The sequence below is a fragment of the Rhododendron vialii genome, chromosome 1a (assembly GCF_030253575.1).
Source record: "Rhododendron vialii isolate Sample 1 chromosome 1a, ASM3025357v1".
NCBI lineage: Eukaryota > Viridiplantae > Streptophyta > Magnoliopsida > Ericales > Ericaceae > Rhododendron > Rhododendron vialii.
The window spans coordinates 29381692-29401705 of NC_080557.1; the positions used below are offsets into that span (position 1 = coordinate 29381692).

Sequence of the window (20014 nt, forward strand, 5' to 3'; positions counted from 1 at the left end):
TGTTCTGATAGTAATGGGATGGCAAATACTATTTCATTTGGATTTTTTTTTTTCTTTATTCAATTTTTTTTAATTTTTTTAATTTATAAATTATGACTTTCTCATGATGAGAGGTATTTAAAATGTAAAAAATTATGTGCCATAATCTTCTTCTTTTTTTGGATTATGTACCTAATTTTTTTTGTGAATTATATACCTAAAATTATTACTTTGTGGATTATGTACCTATTTTTTTTTAATAAAGACAAAACAAAGCAATAATCCATCAGAAATTGACGAAAAACAAATAAATACGAAAAAATTTGATTAAGAACAAAAAAATCATTCTAATGGATTATTTACCCCAAAAAAAAAACCCTATATAAGCTTTATTTGGACATAATGCAAACACGGCTGGCAATTGGCAAAGAGGATGCGGCCATATTGGGTCTTCAAATTTTTTTCTAATTTTGGGGTTTCCAAATTTTTTGTTCTCTCATTTTTTGCAAATTCATAAAAATTGGTAGGAAAATTTTCGGCAAAACTTAGACGCCAACCTAAAATGGTGGTAAAGATATACTAACTGAAATGAAAATTTAACCCACATTCATGGAAATTCAAACTATTTGAAGAAAAACGGCTTGATGATCATGATATGAATATTGTAGGGGTTCGATTTAGGAGGGACCTTGGCCTGAGTTAGTATTCCTCTTCTGCTGCTCTGTTCCTCTGCCTCTGAACCTGCAACAAGTCACTAAGGCTGGAATAGCCTAGTGACCCTCCGACGATCTAGTTAGATGTAAGGAGAGATGTTTTAGGTTTAGGGTTAGGGAAAGATGGCATCCCTCTCAAAGATGAGTATCCCTTTGTATTTATAGACCTAGGTTTACTTGGCCTCCAAGCTAGCGCGTAGAGGTCACGCTCAGGTAACCGCCTCGGATGACATCATAGATGACACGCCAGATAAGACGGTTACGAAGCACATGGCCAGACCTGGCCCTCATGATCCTTTCCGCCACGCGTCGCTCTTGGTCCCCTCTTGCTATGTAACATTCTTCCAAGAGGCTTTAACGGAATGCACACTTCGGTATTTAACCGAAGCGTAGACAGGGGACTCGATACCAACCGAGTAAACAGAAGGATATACACAAGCCCGTGCTGATATGAGGCCTCAGTTAATGGTGGTCCGGTTAGATTACCGAGGCCATGACCGAAGCCTCCACAATAGCCCCTCAAGCCCCTGGAGCTTTGCACTTCTGCTTCAGGGTTTTGATCCCATCGTATGAAATATCGGGCCTTGATCCTTTTTAGAGAATAACCGGAGAGTGAATTTGCTTCGGTAGATTCCGCTCAACCCGCGCCAGAGAAGAGCCACGTGTCAGCAGTTGCCGAGGTCTCAGAATAAAAAGGCTGTCTCGGCACGTGCCATGTCAGTTAATTGGTACGAAACGTCGCTTCAGTGACACGCGTCATCACGCCTAAGGTCTGAAAATCCGGCGCCTGTCCTCGGTGCAGACCCCTCAATTCTGGCCGTCCGATGGCGACACGCGTCGAAGATCTGACGGCTCGGTGCACGACGCTTCGTTTCCCGCGCTTCTCTCCGTCTCTCCTATTATAAATAGGGAAGACAGGGGGAAGACGACTACTCTCTCTCTGCTTCTGAAGTCGAATCGCCGCCCCCTTCTGTTTCCAGCATTCAATCGAGATTTTGAGCGTTTTGGACGCGGATCTCGTCACGAAACTCAAGTATGACGATCTCCAGTTGCTGGTTTTCATGTTTTGACTGTTTTTTAGAAGTTCTTCTTCCCTTTAATCCACATTCCTCATGCATCGCGGCTGTTCCGCCTCCTGCCGATGTTCACCCTACGGCGGCGCTGGGCTTCTCCAGCGCTGCTCTTAGTTTTCTTGAGCTCCAGATTCAACCCGAGGCCCATATTCTTCCCGAGGCCAATCTTCAACCCGAGACCATAGAAACGACCACCGGCCTCGGGGACCTTTCTCGGGGAGAGGTCCCCAGAAGCTTACCGAGGAGCGATGACCATTTCGCCCCTGCTTGCTAGGTCATGTTGCTTTTCCCTGAGCATATAGCTAACGGGTTTTTGCACGTCTTTTCTTGCTAGGTAGGGGCGAATGGTCATTGAAGTCTCCTCGGACAGTACCAGTAGCTCCCTTTCTGCCGATCTTGAGGAAATTTTTGAGGAGTGTCGTGCCCAGGCCGTTTACCGAATTCCGTTGAACGTCATTGAGCCTTCGGACCCCCTTAGAGCTTCACGTCCAGTTACAGCCTTCGCTTCTTGGGAGATGGAAATCCCAAGTACTTCTGGCCGCGGACCGGGCCCATTTGCCGATGCCCTCGAGGAGGTTCGGGGAAGAAGGAGGCCGATGAGGCCATGCCCTTACTTGAACCAATACTTCAATGGAACACCGGCTGGCCTCGCCGAGTTCAGAAGGGTTTACAGCATCCCTCCGGACGTAGGGGTCCGACTGCTTCCTGACAACAACCCGAAGACCCTTCCTCAACGTCCGGGGGAATTGATTTTTCCCTTGATGGCAATCACCGAGGGAGGGATTAGATTCCCCCTCCATCAATTTGTCCGACGAGTCCTGCGAACCCTTTCCCTTACCTCCTCCCAGCTTACAGTAAACTCCTACCGAATCATCACAAGCATTATTGAGCTGAGGAGGCAGTTCAATATGACTTTTGGGGTCGAGGAGCTCTTCGGAGTATACCTCCTAGGAGTCAACTGGGAGAGCAACCGATACTACCTCTCGTGCAGGACGGGATACGATACGTTCCTTGTCGATCGTCTCCCTGACTCCGAGGAGTGGGCAAATATTTACCTCTCGGTAACTGGCAACTTCATGTTCGGGCCCGGGGAGAATGCCGATACGACTACCAGGGTGCAATTTGGGACCGGGGCTCTTGGTCGGTAGAATTTATTCTTCGGTAGATGTTTTGTTTGTTTTCGTTATGCCCTGCGTACTTTGTACTAATCCTTTGTTTTGATTTTGCCTTGCAGCCGAGGGAATCGTTCAGCAGCTTCGGGAGAAAGCTGACCGGGCCTGAATTACAGCGGCTTTCGCCATCCCGATCACCAGTCGGTACGCTCCGGAGCTACTCGGGTACGTCCCAACCTATACGAGCTTTCTGAAGAAGAAGCCAAGGCAACAGGGGGTACCGCGGGCAGGCCGAGGCCGAGGCCGAGGAGGGAGAGCCGGCAGAGGAGCAAGAAGGGGGAGAGGAGGGCAAGAGGAGAGGACGAAGCCGAGGGCAGCACATCCGCGCCTCGGGGGGTTATACGAGAGGAAATCAATCGAGAGACGCCGGAGAGGACCGGTTTAAGCGCGAAAATGGCGGGCCCAGGAACCCGAGAGGTGTTGAACCTGAGGCGCCGAAGGCCTGCTGGCCGGGGCAGGGGGGCAGTCCACGGTACTCCTGGTGCCGGGACTTCAAGGGCGACCCCAGTCTCACCGCAGGAGCCTCCGGAGAAGAGGACTCGACGGGAGGGGGGAGACGGAGACGGAGACGGAGGAGGTCAGGAGACGATCCTGATCAAGGAGGAGCGGGAAGAGGCCGGATGGGGGACCGATGGAGCGGAGGAGGGCTCTTGGGTCAATCCGAGGGAACTCCCCTGGGCTCTAGAGTTCCAGCACTTTGCTGGCCGCCCGATCCACCATGCCGACAGTGTCAAAAACCTCGGCGTGGCCTTCGGGATGCTCCAAGGAAGCATTCTTCCTAGGGACGCCCGGGCTGTCACCGGCTTGACCGAGGACATTACGGCCGAGATAGCTCAGGCCCTCTTCAATGTAAGTTAATGGTTTGCGTCCCATTTTCTTCAATCTGAAAGTTTGCACTTTGTTGAATTTCTTGTATTTTTCTGTTTGCAGGCTAAAGCTCGGGCATTGGCCATCAATGACCGATGCAAAAAGCAGGAAGAGAAGACTGACAAGCTTGCTCGGGAGCTGGCTCGGAAAGAGGAAGACCTCAAATTGGCTTGTGAGACTTGCGAGCTCTACCTGGCGGACTTCCGAAGGTGCGACAGGGAGAGAGTGGAGGCAGAGGCCAGAGTCGCCAAGGCCGAGGAGGATGCCAACACACTGCGAGTCACCAGGGCCACAGAGGTTGACTTTGCGAGGAAGGGAGGCTACGATGAAGGCTGGGATGCAGCCGGAGTAGAGTACAAAAAGCAGGTTCGGGAGATTGAGGCTGAGCTGCATCGGGACCGTTTCTTGGACGGCCTTCGGTATGGCCATGAAGCCTTGTTGAGGAAGCTCAACCTCCCTGAAGATTCTGACCTCCGGATACTTCCTGAGGCGCCTACCGAGGAGCTTGTACTTCCCGAGGAAGAGGAGGTGGTGGTGGAGCCTGCGTCCGAGGACCAGGGCCTCGGGAGCCAAGCCGATCCAAATGCTCCTGCGTCTGAGGACTAGTTCGACAACCTGGCTCGCTCTTCGGATAGTGTCTTCCTTTTCTTTTCTTTTTCAGATTTCGTGTCTTTTGATTCTGCAACTTTTGACTGGACGGCTCCGGACATTTGGAGTTTGCTGTTCCAGAGTTTGTAAATATTTGATATTGAAGCAGTAGCTTTTGGTTTATGGATTGTTGCTTGAAACCTCATAGTGCTTTGTGAATGAATGCTTTCTTTTCTTGAATGTTATCTTGTATGATTGGTTTGCTCCTTGGGTTATGATGCCCCTGCTTCGGTTAGACTTTAAAAGCTTGTAGAAACAGGTTTAACCGAAGCAGTAACCGAAGAGTTTTGCGAATCATAAAAAGATGTTTAATCAAGAAAAAGTGACTTGATCCGAAGCCCCTGCTTTTAGGAGGGTTAGTAGGGACCGAATCAGAAGCAATTTTTTTAATGAATTTTGGGTTTGCACGCCCCTGTTTGTTTAATGGAAATTAACAAAGCGAGAGGGCGCGAGATGGTAGTACTGCTTGGGGACGTAGGCTAGAGTCGCGAAGGGATATGGCTTCTACCATAGGTTCGGGACGCAGCGAGTCCGAGCAGTGAGAGACTCTTGGTGGGTCGGTTTAAGGGGCTCGGGAGGAAGCCGAGTACCCTTAAAGCGAGTGACCAGAAATCTAAATGACCGAAGAGGCCTGGGAGACTTGATGGGAATTTTGTCCGAGGGTATCACCTAGGAGAACAATATCCCTGAAGTCGGTATAAAACGGTCTGGGCAAGGACGGACCGAGTGTAAATAATTTAAACAGCCTGATTCAAATTTGTACGAATAAAGCCAAAGAAGGAATTCTCATTTAAACTTGAAGTGCTGCCAATACATAAGCGAATTGCCATCCAAACTTGTTAAAAGAAAATGCAACATAATAAAGACTTAAGCGGGCTTCGGTAATCGAGCTTTATCGGTAGAACTTCTTCAAGTTGTTTGCATTCCATGTTTTGGCAATGGGGGAACCATCTAACTTTTCTAACTTGTAGTTTCCTGATCCGAGGTGCTTGAGGACTCGGTAGGGGCCCTCCCAATTGGGCATTAGTTTTTGCTTTGTGGATTTCTCCACCACCTTCTTCCAGATAAGGTCGTCAGGCTTAAATGACCTGAGGCGGATGCTTCAGTTGTAACCTTTTGCAACCTCCTGTTGGTATGAAGCGAGCTTGATCCTTGCGTTGTCCCATTCTTCTTCGGCTAAGTCGAGGTCCGAAGCAATGTTGTTGTTGTTGACCGACTCATCAAAGTTTTCTGTTCGCATTGTTGGGAGTCCGACTTGGAGAGGGATGACCGCCTCCATTCCAAATGCTAAGGAAAAGGGAGTGCGACCGGTAGATCGCCGAGGAGTAGTACGGTAGCCCCAGAGTACCCTAGGTAGCTCTTCGGCCCACTTTCCCCGTCGTGACTCGAGTCGTCGCTTGAGTCCAAATGAAATTGCCTTGTTTGCCGCCTCGGCCTGTCCGTTACCCTGGGGGTAAGCCGGAGTGGATGTGTCCCATTTGATACCGTATTCGTCAAGCAGGGCCCGGTACTTCTGCCCTGTAAACTGCCTTCCATTGTCTGTAATTATGGCGAACGGCACACCGAAGCGTGAGATGATGTTGCGCCACACAAAGCAGATGACGTCTGTTTCTTCAATGGTTACCAGGGGCTCGGCCTCGACCCATTTCGAGAAATAATCGGTTGCGGTTAAGAGGAACTTGAATCCACCCGGAGCGACTGGGAGCTTTCCAACGATATCCATGCCCCATTGGGAGAAGGGCCAGGGGCTGGTGAGAGGGCTAAGGTCCCGGGCCGGTTGATGGATAATGGGAGCGAACATCTGACACTTCTTGCAATGCTTGACGAACTCTTCAGAATCCTTCTTCATTGTCGGCCACCAATACCCCTGAGTGATGGCTCGGTGGGCGAGTGACCGTCCACCGGAGTGACAACCGCTGTCGCCGGCATGAAGCTCCTCGATGATGCCCGGGACTTAATGTAGGTGCGCAACCAATAAGTATGGACCGGTAAATGATCTTCGGTAGAGCTTCCCGTTTGGATTGAGCCAGAAGAGAGCGGCCCTGTTTCGGAGTCGGTGAGCTTCCTTTTTGTCGGTGGGAAGGGTGTCGTCTCGTAAGTAGAGGACGATTTCGCCCATCCAGCTCGAGCCAAGCTCTATGTTGAGTACTTCCTTTTGTAGATCTTTGAGTTCAAAACTGGGCTTGTCAATAGAATTGAAGGAAATGGAACGGTGTCCAGTACATGAAAATGCCGAAGTGAGCCCTGCAAGGGCGTCGGCTTGTTCCCTTGAGATATGCTCGATTCTGATTGCTTTAAAGCGTTGAATGAGCTGGACTGCGGCGCTGAGGTAGGTACGCATGCGATCATCCCGAGCTTCATATTCTTCAGAGAGTTGGTTAACCACCAATTGGGAGTCGCTGTAAACGACGAGCTTTTCGATGCCAATGGCTTCGGTAGTCTTGAGTCCCGAGATAAATGCTTCATATTCGGCCTCGTTGTTAGAGGCTCGGAAGTTGATGGAAAATGAGCTTTCGTGCAAGACACCGGAGGGTGAGAGAAGAACGACGCCTGCACCTGCGCCTCGGCTGTTGGAGGCGCCATCGACATACATTTTCCAAACATCTCCATGAAAAAGCTGCCATGCTGTGCTAGGATTGGCCTGGAGTACTGCCTCAGTGCTCAGGGTGGGTGCCGAAGCGGATATGTTGGGCGGTGTAAGCTCGGCAATGAAGTCGGCCAGCACCTGAGCTTTTATTGCTGTCCGAGGTTGAAAGTGTATTTCAAAATTTGCAAGCTCGACGTCCCATTTTGAGATTCGATTGGAGAGATCGGCCTTCCGGAGAAGAGATTTGAGGGGGAACTCGGTCAGGACGATGACGCGATGCGACTGGAAATACGGGGCAAGCTTTCGGGAGGCTGAGATGAGGGCAAGCACGAGCTTCTCCAGGGGGAGGTAATGCGTCTCGGCGGGAGTCATGGTTTTGCTGGAATAATAAATTGGCTGGTGCTCCCGGCCCTCCTGTCGGACGAGCACCGAGCTTACAGCATGCGGAGAGACAGCTAGGTTGAGGAGCAAGTCCTCCTGATTCTGAGGAGTGACGAGGAGTGGAGCCGTGGAAAGATACTCCTTTAGTCGTTGGAGGGCTCGGTCACAGTCTTCCGTCCAATTGAAGCTTCGTCGGCTGCCCTTCAGGAGTGCGAAGAAGGGCTGACATTTGTCCGAAGAACGACTTATAAATCGGTTGAGGGCTGCAGCCATGCCAGTTAGACGCTAAACATCGCGCTTGTTGTGGGGAGCCGAGAGCTGATCAATGGCGCAAATCTGGGAAGGATCCACCTCAATACCGTGTCGGGAGACGAGGTGGCCAAGAAATTTGCCGGAGCTAACACCGAAGACACAGTTCTCGGCATTGAGGCAGAGCTTGTGGTTCTTGAGTATCTCAAAGACTTCGACGAGGTGAGTTAGGTGATCACCGGAGCGCAAGCTTTTGACAACCATGTCGTCAATGTACGCCAGCATAGTGTCGCCTAGTAATCGCTCAAACATCTTGGTTATCATTCGCTGGAAAGTTGCCCCGGCATTTTTTAAACCGAAGGGCATGACAAGGTAACCGAAGATCCCGTGGGGGGTAATGAAGGCGGTGTTCTCGATGTCGCCTTCACTCATGGCAATCTGGTGATAGCCTCGGTACGCATCCAAGAAGCTAAGTCGCTCGTGTCCAGAGGTGGCGTCGACGAGCTGGTCGATACGGGGAAGAGGAAAGAAGTCCTTTGGGCAGGCGTCGTTGAGGTTTGAGTAGTCGACGCAGAAATGCCATTTGCCATTCTTTTTCTTGACTACGACGGTGTTGGCCAGCCATTTGGGATACTGGACCTCTCTGATTGCCCCTGCGTTCAGGAGTCGGTTGACTTCTTCAATGATGGCCTCGGAGTGGATAGGAGAGGACCGTCGTGCCTTCTGTACGACCGGTCGTTTGGTTTTGTCGATGTTGAGCTCGTGCCAGATGAAAGAGGGGTCGAGCCCGGGCATCTCATATGGGGTCCAGGCGAACACTTCAATGTTTCGGTTGAGAAAAGCTACCATCTCATTCCGATCAGTGTCACTGAGTGAGGAACTGACAAGGAAGAAACGGGAGCCGTCTTCTGTTATTGAGATGGTGGCCACGTCTTCAACGGTTTTGTCGTCGGGGGATCTACCGACGTCTTCCAAACCTGGGGCCTCGGGGGCTTCAATGAGATTCACCCGGGAGGTCTGTTTGTTGCTTCGGACGGCGTTGACATAGCACTGCTTGGCCGCGGTTTGGTCTCCGTACAAGTCTTCCTGGTGCCCGTGAATGCCAATGAAACGTACCACTTGGTGATAGGTGGAGGCAATCGCCTTAAGCTTATGCAGCCAGGTTCGCCCGATAATGGCATTGTAGGGGCCAGGGACGTTAACTACCACAAATTCCATTTGAAGTGTTACCGAGCCGGCGCGGACAGGAAGAGTGATCATACCGATGGGCCAGACAGGAGCTCCATTGAAGCCGATAAGAGGAACTTCGGATGGACGGAGGTCGGTGTCAGAAATCTTCAGATCCTTGAACAGAGAGTAGTACATGACTTCGGCCGAGCTGCCCCTGGTCTACGAGGACGCGACGGACGTTGAAAGTTCCAATGCGTAGCGTGACCACGAGGGCGTCGTTGTGGGGAAGTTGGACGCGGTCGAGATCCTTCTCGGTAAACGTTATTGTCCATTTGGAACCGTCATCGGTTCTGGGGCGCTTTGGTTCAGGACCGACTAACATGACCTGCTTGGAAGAGGAGGCTTCATTCAACTCGGCCCAGATGACGCGAGCGGCCTCGGGGTTCAAGGGGCTGTGTATGACGTGGATTGTCTGGACCTCTTCCTTGGTATTTGCTTCGGTCCGCTGTGCCCGAGCCGTCGTCTTCTTGTGATCGATGAAGTTGCCGAGGTGGCCACCCGCAACAAGTTGTTCCAAGTAGGCCTTGAAGGGCTTGCATGTTGTGGTAAAGTGACCTTGTTCGCTGTGGTAACTGCATCAGACGATGGGATTCTTGATTTTCCCATTCTCGGTGCCTAGCTTTTGATTTGGGAAGGAGAAAAAGGGCTGGTCCTTCACTTGATCAATGATCCGGTAGATGGGAATGGTGAAGACGATTTTCTCAGCGTTGAAGTCGCTTGGCTTCGGTCCCCTCCTCGGCGACTGCTTGATGGCGTTGACCTGCTTCTTCGGTATTGGGACAGGTGCGGGAGCCGGTGTGGATACCGAGGTGTTTAACGTCTTTGAACTCGTAGGCTTCCCGATGCCTCTCTCTGCCTTTGATTCGATGAGCTGACACCAACCCTCTATCCGAGTCATAAGGTCCTTCATAGAGTTTGGCTTATGGCGAGCGAGATCGTCGTAAACTTGCTCGTCCTGGGAGGTGAGACCGAGCTTGAATCCTCGGGCAGATATGACACCGTCGCAACCCTCTATCTCATTGAATAGTTCCCAGTAACGGCCGGAGTACCGCCGAAGCGTTTCGTCGTTCCTCTTGCGGAGGGCTAAGAGGGAGTCGATCTCCTTCTCGTGCTTGTTGCTTGTTACGAACCGGGCCATGAAGGCATCACAGAGGGAATCAAACGAGGAGATTGACCGAGCCGGGAGTTGATTGAACCAGGTGAGGCCCAGGTTGCCGAGGCTTGCAGGAAACACTTTGCACAAGAAGGCGTCGTTCGAGGGTTCATTCCGAAGAAACAGAGACATGACAGTTTTATACTGAACCAGGTGAGTGTACGCCTCGGTTTTGCCATCGTATTTGGCAAACTTGGGTTGGGTGAATCCTTTGGGGGGGGGGGGGGGGGGGGGGAATCGAGTCGATCTCTCTCGTAAATGGAGAGGTCGTGAGTCGTGTAAGTCGCGCGTCGCGATGAGGTCGGATCGAACGGTCGAGGCCGTCTGGACACTCAGTCGCTGTATGCTTCTTGGGGACAAGTGTGTCCAATCGTTCATGTTCCTTTCTCTTTGGAAGAATACTAACCGATCTTCTGGAAAAACGCTCTTGGCGGTGATGGCGGTAGCTGTCCCGAGCGGAGGGCTCGAGGCGCTCGGTGATCGGGCTCCTGCTGTGTGCGCCGCCGGGTTGCGAAACGATGGGACTTCTAGGTCAGGGGCCCTTCAGGCGCTCACGGTATCCTCGAGTCTGGATCTCGACAAGGCCGTCATCCCCCCTGGCTGCCTTTGTGAGGCTAGGGGTAGATTCCCGGCCTGTCCTGCCCACTAGGACCGAGTGGGTGGAGGAGGCAGAGACGCTCCCACCACCGAGCCTGTCAAAGGCCGATGGCCTCCTTCGAAGTTGCACAGGGGAGCGGGAACGGTCCCTGTGCGATGCGTCTTTTAGGGCTCGAGTGTCCGCCGCCCTTGGTGACTTGAGACGATCCTTGACTGAGGGGCGGGGTCTGTGCTTCAGTAGGTCTCGGCTTTGTGACCGGGGGGGGGGGGGGAAGGGTATGACGGTTTTTCCTTCCGCCGCGACTCCCGGAGGAATGAGATGGGGAGATTTGGAGGAGGTGCTTGATCTCCGCCAACTTGTCTCGGACGTGTCTGTCGCGGTCCATGACTGTTGTGAGGTCGTCGATTTTTCGCTCGAGGTGGCGGATGTAGGAGTGGAGCTCGGAGGATGGGCCTGCGTCTGGAGCTGACGCTCCGACGCCAACTCTGATGGATACGTGGGTCTTTCCAAGGGCGGTTGCCCCGCCGGAAGCCAGGCTGTGGTCCATGAGGGAACCGAGCCCGTGGGCGGCACCACCATGATGGGCTTTGTCGATCTCAACCATGTTTGATTCTGGACGGTGAACGGAGCAGAAAGGGGGAGGTGAAAGTTGAAAGGGTGGCTAGGTCCCCAGCAGAGTCGCCAATTGTAGGGGTTCGATTTAGGAGGGACCTTGGCCTGAGTTAGTATTCCTCTTCCGCTGCTATGTTCCTCCGCCTCTGAACCTGCAACAAGTCACTAAGGCTGGAATAGCCTAGTGACCCTCCGACGATCTAGTTAGATGTAAGGAGAGATGTTTTAGGTTTAGGGTTAGGGAAAGATGGCATCCCTCTCAAAGATGAGTATCCCTTTGTATTTATAGACCTAGGTTTACTTGGCCTCCAAGCTAGCGCGTAGAGGTCACGCTCAGGTAACCGCCTCGGATGACATCATAGATGGCACGCCAGATAAGACGGTTACGAAGCACATGGCCAGACCTGGCCCTCATGATCCTTTCCGCCACGCGTCGCTCTTGGTCCCCTCTTGGTGTGTAACATTCTTCCAAGAGGCTTTAACGGAATGCACACTTCGGTATTTAACCGAAGCGTAGACAGGAGACTCGATACCAACCGAGTAAACAAAAGGATATACACAGGCCCGTGCTGATATGAGGCCTCGGTTAATGGTGGTCCGGTTAGATTACCGAGGCCATGACTGAAGCCTCCACAAATATATATATGTGGCACATTCAGGTGAAGATTAGAGGAAAATAACAAGCTCTTTCGTCACTGATCAATAGCAGGTTTAAATAGTTTCTCATCATCAAGAATATAAAGAGCTTTAAAAGATTTTGTTTGATGTGTAGAAATTAACGAATCATGATTGTTTGAAGACCTATTATGCTAACCTTGAAAATTCTATATAATAGAAGACAGCGAACTAACTTTCTGATATTGATGGGCGGAATTTAGAATTTGAAGTCATTGAGGAAGTTTTACCAAAACAAAAGAAAAACAATAGCTCAATTATTTAAAACTAATGGGTGATTGTTTTCCAAATTTACATGCTTAGGGATTACATGCGCGGTTGACTAAACTAGTTACCGTTGCCTTCGAAGGAAAAAGATTTTCATAGTTAATGTTGAATAGATCTTAAATTTAATCAACTATGTTGCAACAAAAGTTGAATTAGCTATGTAATGTTCCATCTCAATTGATATGGTGGACAAGTTTGATAATAAGTGCTTAATTACTATTTTGTTGCTAAAAGGCAATGAGATTGATATTTAAAGAATACCTTTTTCAATTTATGGAATGATTATCTAGTTTTTCAGAATTTTGTTTCTCAATTCTTTTAGTATTTTAACCTTTTTGTATTCAATTTTTGGTTTTTATTTTTACTTTTTTGAAAACTAATGAAGAAAACTTGTTTGGTAACAAGTTTCTACTTTTTTGTTTTTCATAAATTGTTTTTAGAGTTTTTGTAAACTATGGAAACTACAAAAAAGTACTTTCCCCAAATTTTTTTTTTTTTGAGAAACACAAATATTACCAAACATATTTCTTGTTTTTGATTTTATGAAAACATAAACTTATTTCTATTTCTAGTTTCTTGAAAACAAAAAACTAAAAAGGTTACCAAACGCACCCTTAGCTTTTCAATTTTTTATGAGTAAAATAAAAACCAACAAAATCGAATCAATCGAAAAATTGGTCAAAATTATTGGTTGGTTTTTTTGAGCTATTAGTTTAGTTTGGTTTTTTTATTTAGAAAATAATTTCAAACCAGTTTAGTTATTGGTTTTGGTCAGGAAATCGAGGAAACCGAACCAAACCAAAACATATAATTAATACTTATGCATGACCCCTATAACCTGAGTAACTCATTACCAAGTAAACTTATAACGCTCCTTACCCACCACGTTAGTTTTTGTCTTTTTCATGTTAAGTTTGATAGATTTTGAATCTTAAAAATAATTTTTTGAGTCTTAGGTAAGAGTTTTTCTATATAAAATGTTTCCTAGTCATTCCTTTTCATGTTAAGTTTGATAGATTTTGGATCTAAAAAAATAATTTTCTGAGTCTTAGGTAAGAGTTTTTCTATATAAAATGTTTCCTAATCATACAAAGCCTATCTTCTTGTTAAATTGGATTACATTTGATTTTTGTAAGGCTTAATTACTTATTGCCCCCTTTATCGATACACATTTTTCACTTTACCCCCTTCAACTATAAAACGGTACAACCTACCCCCTTTATCTTTCAATTCATAACATATTAGCCCTGCCGTTAGTTTTGATCGTTAAAGGGCAGTAAAGAAGGAAAAAATAATAATAAATACACACTATAAAAATAGATATAGCCAGACCCCAAAATAAAACCCTACGTGTTCTGTGTACTCACTTCTCCTCCTCCCTCCCTCCCTCCCTCCCTCCCTCCCTCTCTCTCTCTCTCTCTCTCTCTCTGCTTCATTCGGTGAAAGCTGTGATAGAGATGCCAAGCAATAGCTCAAGTAGCACCAGCTACCATTCAAGCCCTAATCCTTCAATGATGTGTCTCTGCGGTATAAGGGCACCACTGAGGACATCGAACTCAGAAGAGAACCCCGGAAGGAGATTTTTCGGATGCATCAACTATAAGGTATGCGTATTGATTTTTCTGAAATTGTTTTGATGCTTTAATGGTTTAAGTATACAGTTGAATTTTTGGAGATTGTTTGTAGGATAATGGGTGTACCTATTTTGATTGGTTCGATCCACCCACCTGTGGTAGAGGGATGGATTATGGTAGAAAAATGGTAAGGAAGAACCTGGCTTTGGAAGCCCAAATAGCTGAGTTGAAGAAAACCAATGAAGCCCACATTGCTGAGTTGAAAAAGAGCAATGAAAGCTTAATTGAAAAAATTGAGGAGCTGTTGACGATTAATGAAGAGCAGAAGCATGAAATTGAAGGCCAAAGGGTTGTAATTGAAGCGTTGATGAAGAAGTCAACAATGCATGAAGCTAATTGGAACAAGATGAAGAAAGCTTTGTTGGTTCTTATCCTTGTACTAATTTGCATGTGGGTCAAAACCCTATGATGTAGTGTAACCTGTTGTATATTCCATGAATTATCAATGTAATGGACCTTTGTTTTTTTTGCTTTCAAAACACATTTTCCAATATATAAACTTTGGAAGAGATATTAAAAAGTTTTAGAAAGAAGGCCAGATGCCGGAGCGGAGTACGGTATTTTTGGGATACGGTATGGTACGGTTCACACAAGCAATAGTCAATTACCACATCCAAGAGAATTCAACAAAAGATAAGGCAAAACCACTGCCCTTACATTCATCCATACTTAAAACAAAACAATTAACTAAGTTTGGCATAGTCAATTACATCTTGAAGGATTCAGAATTTAGCAAAAGGCCATAAGCCTTAGTAAACTACGTCCAACTTGTCAAGTTTCCAGCAAAATATGGCAGAGCCCACTGCCCTTACATTCATCCATACTTAAACAAAATAGTTAACTAAGTTTGGGATCATCCATACTTAAACAAAAAGACTTAACAGCCTGTGAGATCATCCTTGCTTAGACAAAAGAGACCTAAGTAAGTTACTTAGAACATGGCATATCCACTACCATCATGAACAGATGATGATGGCTGACTTTGAGGTGTTGATGAGGAGCCTTGTGAACCAACCACAGAGGTCTGGCCTTGTGAACCAAGAATTGATCTCTGACTTCCTAGTGCCCCTCTTCTAACAGGTTGCTTCATCCTAAGTTCTTGGGAACCACGACCAACACATGTTGCAAATGTTGCATCACCAATTCTTGTAGGCCTAAATTGCACATGTTTGATTTGAAATTTCAATATTTAATATGATATATAACTGAACAATAAACAAACACTTTAATAAAATTCATATAACCTGATGTGGATGCATAGCAGGGGGAGGAGGAGGTAACCCTATGCCTCTGCCTACAACAGTTAAAGCTCTGCTTCTTCCAATGCTTGCAGGTGGAGGTCCAGCGGTTGTAGATGGAGGAAGGGGTAACCCTATGCCTCTGCCTACAGCAGTTACAGCTCTGCCCCTTCCAGTGATTGCAGCTCTACCCCTTCCAGTGCTTGAACCTCTGCCCCTTCCAATGTGTGTACTCTTGCCCCTTCCTCTTTTGCCCCTTCCATTACTAGCACCTCTACCCCTACCAGTGGAAGTGGTCACAGTTCCAACCTGCAGAATCAATCAATCAATTATAAAACTATACAAAAGAGATATACTGAAGCCATATATAAAAATATGAACCAGTTAATATACCTGTGTAGGCTTCTTAGGTGCTTTGCAAGTGCGAGTGTTATGACCAAATTCAGAACAATTGCCACATCTAAGAGACTCATAATGCTTCCTTATCCTTTCAGGATATTTAGGTTCATCAGCTGCCTTTCTCCTTGATTTTCTTGGCCTCCCAGATTGTTTCCTCAGAATTGGGGGCATGATAGGATCAGAGTTTGTGTGCACCCAAAGACTTTGATCTGGGATAGGGTTGATCATGTCATTATATGTGTTTATAAAGGTACTAATGTGAAAGCACTGATGGACAAACTCTTCAGGTTCTCTCTTGTCAATCCAGATGGCAGCAATTCCATGTTTGCATGGAATTCCAGTGAGGTCCCATTGCCTACACGTGCAACTATGTCTGCCTATATCCACAACATATGTCTTGAAGTAAGTAGTTACTTCAAAAATAGTACCCCCAGCATACAAGACATCACAATCTCTAGCCTTAGCTTTCTTTTTCTCTAACTTCTTTTGAATGCTTGGACATATCAAACCAGAGAATTTTTGAATGAAATGAAACCTCTCTTGAAATCTGCTCATAAGCTGTCTCCTAATCATCTCCAACATTGTAAGTATGGGCTTATCCCTGGCCTCCATGATGGATTTGTTGAATGATTCAGATAGATTATTATCCAGCCTATTACATTTGGGCATTGGACTGAAAAAACACCTTGCCCAGTGTTGTGGTGGTTCTTTGAGTAACCACTCATGTGCTTCTGGGTTCAGTTGGAGCAACTGATTCATCTTCAACTCAAATTCAAGAACTGTATATGCACAAGCTACCCCCCACATCAAATCTTTCAAGTCCTTCCCCTTAAACAATATCCTGAAGTTAGCATACATATGCCTCATGCAAAACCTAACGTCTGCATTTGGCAAAACTTCTTTAAATGACTCTTTCAACCCTTTTTGTCTATCAGATATGAATGTCCACCCTCTCTCATCTGCTGGACCAATTGCACATAGCAAATTCTCCAAAAACCAACTCCAGCTACTCTTTGTTTTAGCTTTTACTATTGCCACAGCCAAGGATACATTTGATCATTACCATCTCTACCTACTGCATGTAGTAGTTGTCCTCCATAAGGGCCTTTTAAGAAGCATCCATCTAATCCTATGATAGGCCTACAACCATGAACAAATCCCCTCATTTGTGCACTGTAGGTGATAAATATCCTCTGAAACATGGGTGCAGAATTTGGCCAAGGCCCTTTCAACTCTAAGCAAAGCTACAGAACCTGGATTTTGACTCATAATCATCTCACAGTAATCCCTAAGCTTCAAGTACTGCTCACTGTAGCTCCCTTGTATGAGTTCAAGAGCTTTTCTTTTGGCCCAATAAATCTTCATGTCTGAAACATTTATAATCCAGTCTTTTCTAACTGTCTTCTTCATTGTCTTTAACTTCCAGTCATTATCATCTACCAACTTGTCAACATATTTGCTAGCCAACCACCCATAAGTGGCATTGCTATTGTAATATGTTCTAACACACTTGTGAGGGCCTTTCAAACTCTTTATCTGAAATTCACCTGTACCATGAATTGTTGATGCATGAGCCCTAAATCCACACTCCAGTTTGCACACCACAATCACTCTATCTTTCTCATTTTTCTGAAATGTAAAGTCATACCCTTTCTTCAAATGGTACTCTCTCAGAAGTCTCCTATATGCTGTGACAGATGAAAACCTCATTCCAAGCACTAACCTGGGGTTAGCCATGTCTCTCTCCTCATTAAACTCTGGATAATTACGCCCATTATCCTCCTCATCTGAATTTGTTGGACTTCTTAAAACATCACTACCATCACTATCAGATGCCTCATCCTTGGCATGATGAGCTACCACCTTTAATTCCTCATCCACCAATTCCATGTATTCCTCTGATTCACTATCCTCATCACTTGACATTTGATAATCACTAGAGCTATCAGTGTGGTTCTCATCAGTGTTGTTCCCATCAGTGTTCCCCTCACCATCAGTGTTCCCCTCACCATCAAAGTTCCCCTCACCATCAAATTCCTCGTTCATTCCTCCATCCACCAGACTTCCATTGACCACACTCCCAAGATAAATCTCATTTTCTACATCATTATTCTCCTCATCATCACTGAACACCATTTGTGGACTGTAAACATAAACCTCTATTGTTGGCCGACCAAGATTCAGCGCAAACATGTTCATGAGATTAGAGTCACTTGTCATAGGTGCCAACTCATTGAACTCCGGTTCTCTAAAGTATACGGATGAAGATCTAGGACAACCAATTTCCTCTATAACATCCATAAAGTCAATGTAGGAGAAGAGGTCTGGGTCAACCAAACTTTCACCCACCAACCCACCCACATATGTCATCTGGGGAAACACCATTCTTCCCCCATAGTGAATATTTAATGTGAACTTTTGAGAATCCATTAAAGGGCTCAACTGCCAGGCATGAAGACAAGGAAAAACATTTAGTGTTTCGGGGACCACTACCAAAAAAATAACCCGTTCAGCTAAAGAAGCCAACTGACGTATTTTTTTATCCTTATTCAAAAAAAATTCGTATTTGTTAGTTTGTTTTCAATTTTTTCGAAATTATTGCATCATAATGACGAGAGGAATTTAAAAAGTACAAAATTACGATCAAAATCCAATTTTTTTTAAATAAAGACGAAAAATTTGGCTTATTAGCTTATTTTTTTCTTTATTCAAAAAAATTAGGTTTCGATCGTAATTTTTTACTTTTTAGATTTCTCTTGTCATGACCATGCAATAATCCCCAAAAAATTGACGAAAAACTAACAAATACGAAAAAAAAGTTGAATAAGGACAAAAAAATAAGTCAGTTGGTTTATTTAGCCGAACGGGGCCTTAGTGAATCTATTGCTACTTGACAAAAACATTATCAAACACAAACAAACAAACAAAACACATGCATAGAAAACAAATCTACAGTATTAACTACAGATTCCCTGGGCCTACTAGTAATAAATGAAAAAAATGGTGTAAATCCTCACAATCACAGCAACAGCTTTCACATGCAAATGATTTAACAACCCTTTTAAAATACGAAATTCTATGTAGTGGACATTTTACAAAGGTAAAGCTTCAAACCTTTTTCTGTTTCACTTTGCAAATGGAACAAATTGATCAGAGAATAAGAAATGGCAGGATTTGATGCTCTGCCCACTGTTTGATAGCTTTAGGTGGCTTTTTGAGAAGCCATTTTTGGGTTCTAGACAAAGAGTAAAGTGAGGAATATCTAGGGATGAGAGAATATTAAAGTAGAGGTCTCACTTGCATTCTAATTCCCACCAAAAACATTCTGCTACCCACTCCCCATTCCCGCCAGACCAAGGAGAAGTGAGTACACAGAACACGTAGGGTTTTATTTTGGGGTCTGGCTATGTATATTTTTATAGTGTGTATTTATTATTTACTGCCCTTTAACGATCAAAACTAACGACAGGGCTAATATGTTATGAATTGGAAGATAAAGGGGGTAGGTTGTACCGTTTCATAGTTGGAGGGGATAAAGTGAAAAACATGTATAGATAAAGGGGGCAATAAGTAATTAAGCCTTTTTGTAATGTAACTCCCGATTTTCAAAAATGTTAATTAAATTATTTTTAATTGATTTAATGACTTTAAAAATGAATTTATGTTAATTAACCTTTAAAACAGAGTTTAGCAATGAAAGTCTTAAAATTTGAATTAAAGAAAAATAAATTTTAATTTTTACAAAAGATACGGAGTTAATAATTTAAGATTACATTTCTTGGAATGGAAAATACAATACTTAAAGTAAGTCAGTGCGATTACTTATGACACCCAGGGCTCGACTAACTCTTTTTCCTGGACTGAGAGGTCTTCAACGGGATACTGATCGTTTGGTTGTATATTATTCTCTGACTTCTCGCTCAGCACCTAGCATTAAATGTTAGGTCCAAAATAGCACCATGAGCAGATAATCACTCAATAGCTAAATCCTACCCGAAACTCATAACTCATGAATAACAGAATTATATACAAAGCGATCAAGGCTTTGTTCCGCTAAGTTTATTATTTTTAAAGTACTTTTTTTTATTTTACGAGACATGTCATTCTCTCACAATACATTACCTTTAAATAAAAAAATAAGTACTTATTTGAACACACTGTAAAGTAAAGAATGATCATTAATTTTAAGGTGAAATTACACAAACACCCCCTCATCTATTTGGTTTAGACACTGACACTCACTAACCTTTAAAAACGCCCATACACACCCCCTCATCTTCTACCGTTACCCAAGGAACACCCTTCCGTTTGAGTACCGTTTGTTGCAAGGCACATGTCACTACTTTCGCCAAATTTTATACAAAAATGCCCTTTAACGGCAACATACACTACAACAAATATGGGCTTTTATTGCATTTAAGTATAGCGTTTTTATATTTATTTATGCTATAAAAGAGGAGTAGTTATAGCGTTCCCTGTTCAGAAACAGGGAAACGCTCCCTCGGATTCTCCGCTCATAAAATTATAGCATTTCATTAA

At 45.5% G+C, this 20014-nt stretch overlaps 2 protein-coding genes across 2 annotated transcripts; one reads left to right on the forward strand and one right to left on the reverse strand.

Annotated features, from left to right (window-relative positions):
* The first annotated feature begins 3330 nt into the window (after window positions 1-3330).
* Window positions 3331-4410, forward strand: LOC131330134 (uncharacterized). Its single transcript, XM_058363618.1, has 2 exons — window positions 3331-3786; window positions 3868-4410. Exons 1-2 carry the CDS (start codon window positions 3331-3333, stop codon window positions 4408-4410), a joined length of 999 nt encoding a protein of 332 aa, XP_058219601.1.
* A 10149-nt stretch (window positions 4411-14559) lies between these two features.
* Window positions 14560-16358, reverse strand: LOC131324362 (uncharacterized). Its single transcript, XM_058356309.1, has 2 exons — window positions 15470-16358; window positions 14560-15385 (listed from the first exon to the last, which is right to left on the reverse strand). The coding sequence occupies exons 1-2, from the start codon at window positions 16340-16342 to the stop codon at window positions 15074-15076; spliced, it is 1185 nt and encodes a 394-aa protein (XP_058212292.1). The 5' UTR covers window positions 16343-16358; the 3' UTR covers window positions 14560-15073.
* Between the last annotated feature and the right edge of the window lie 3656 nt (window positions 16359-20014).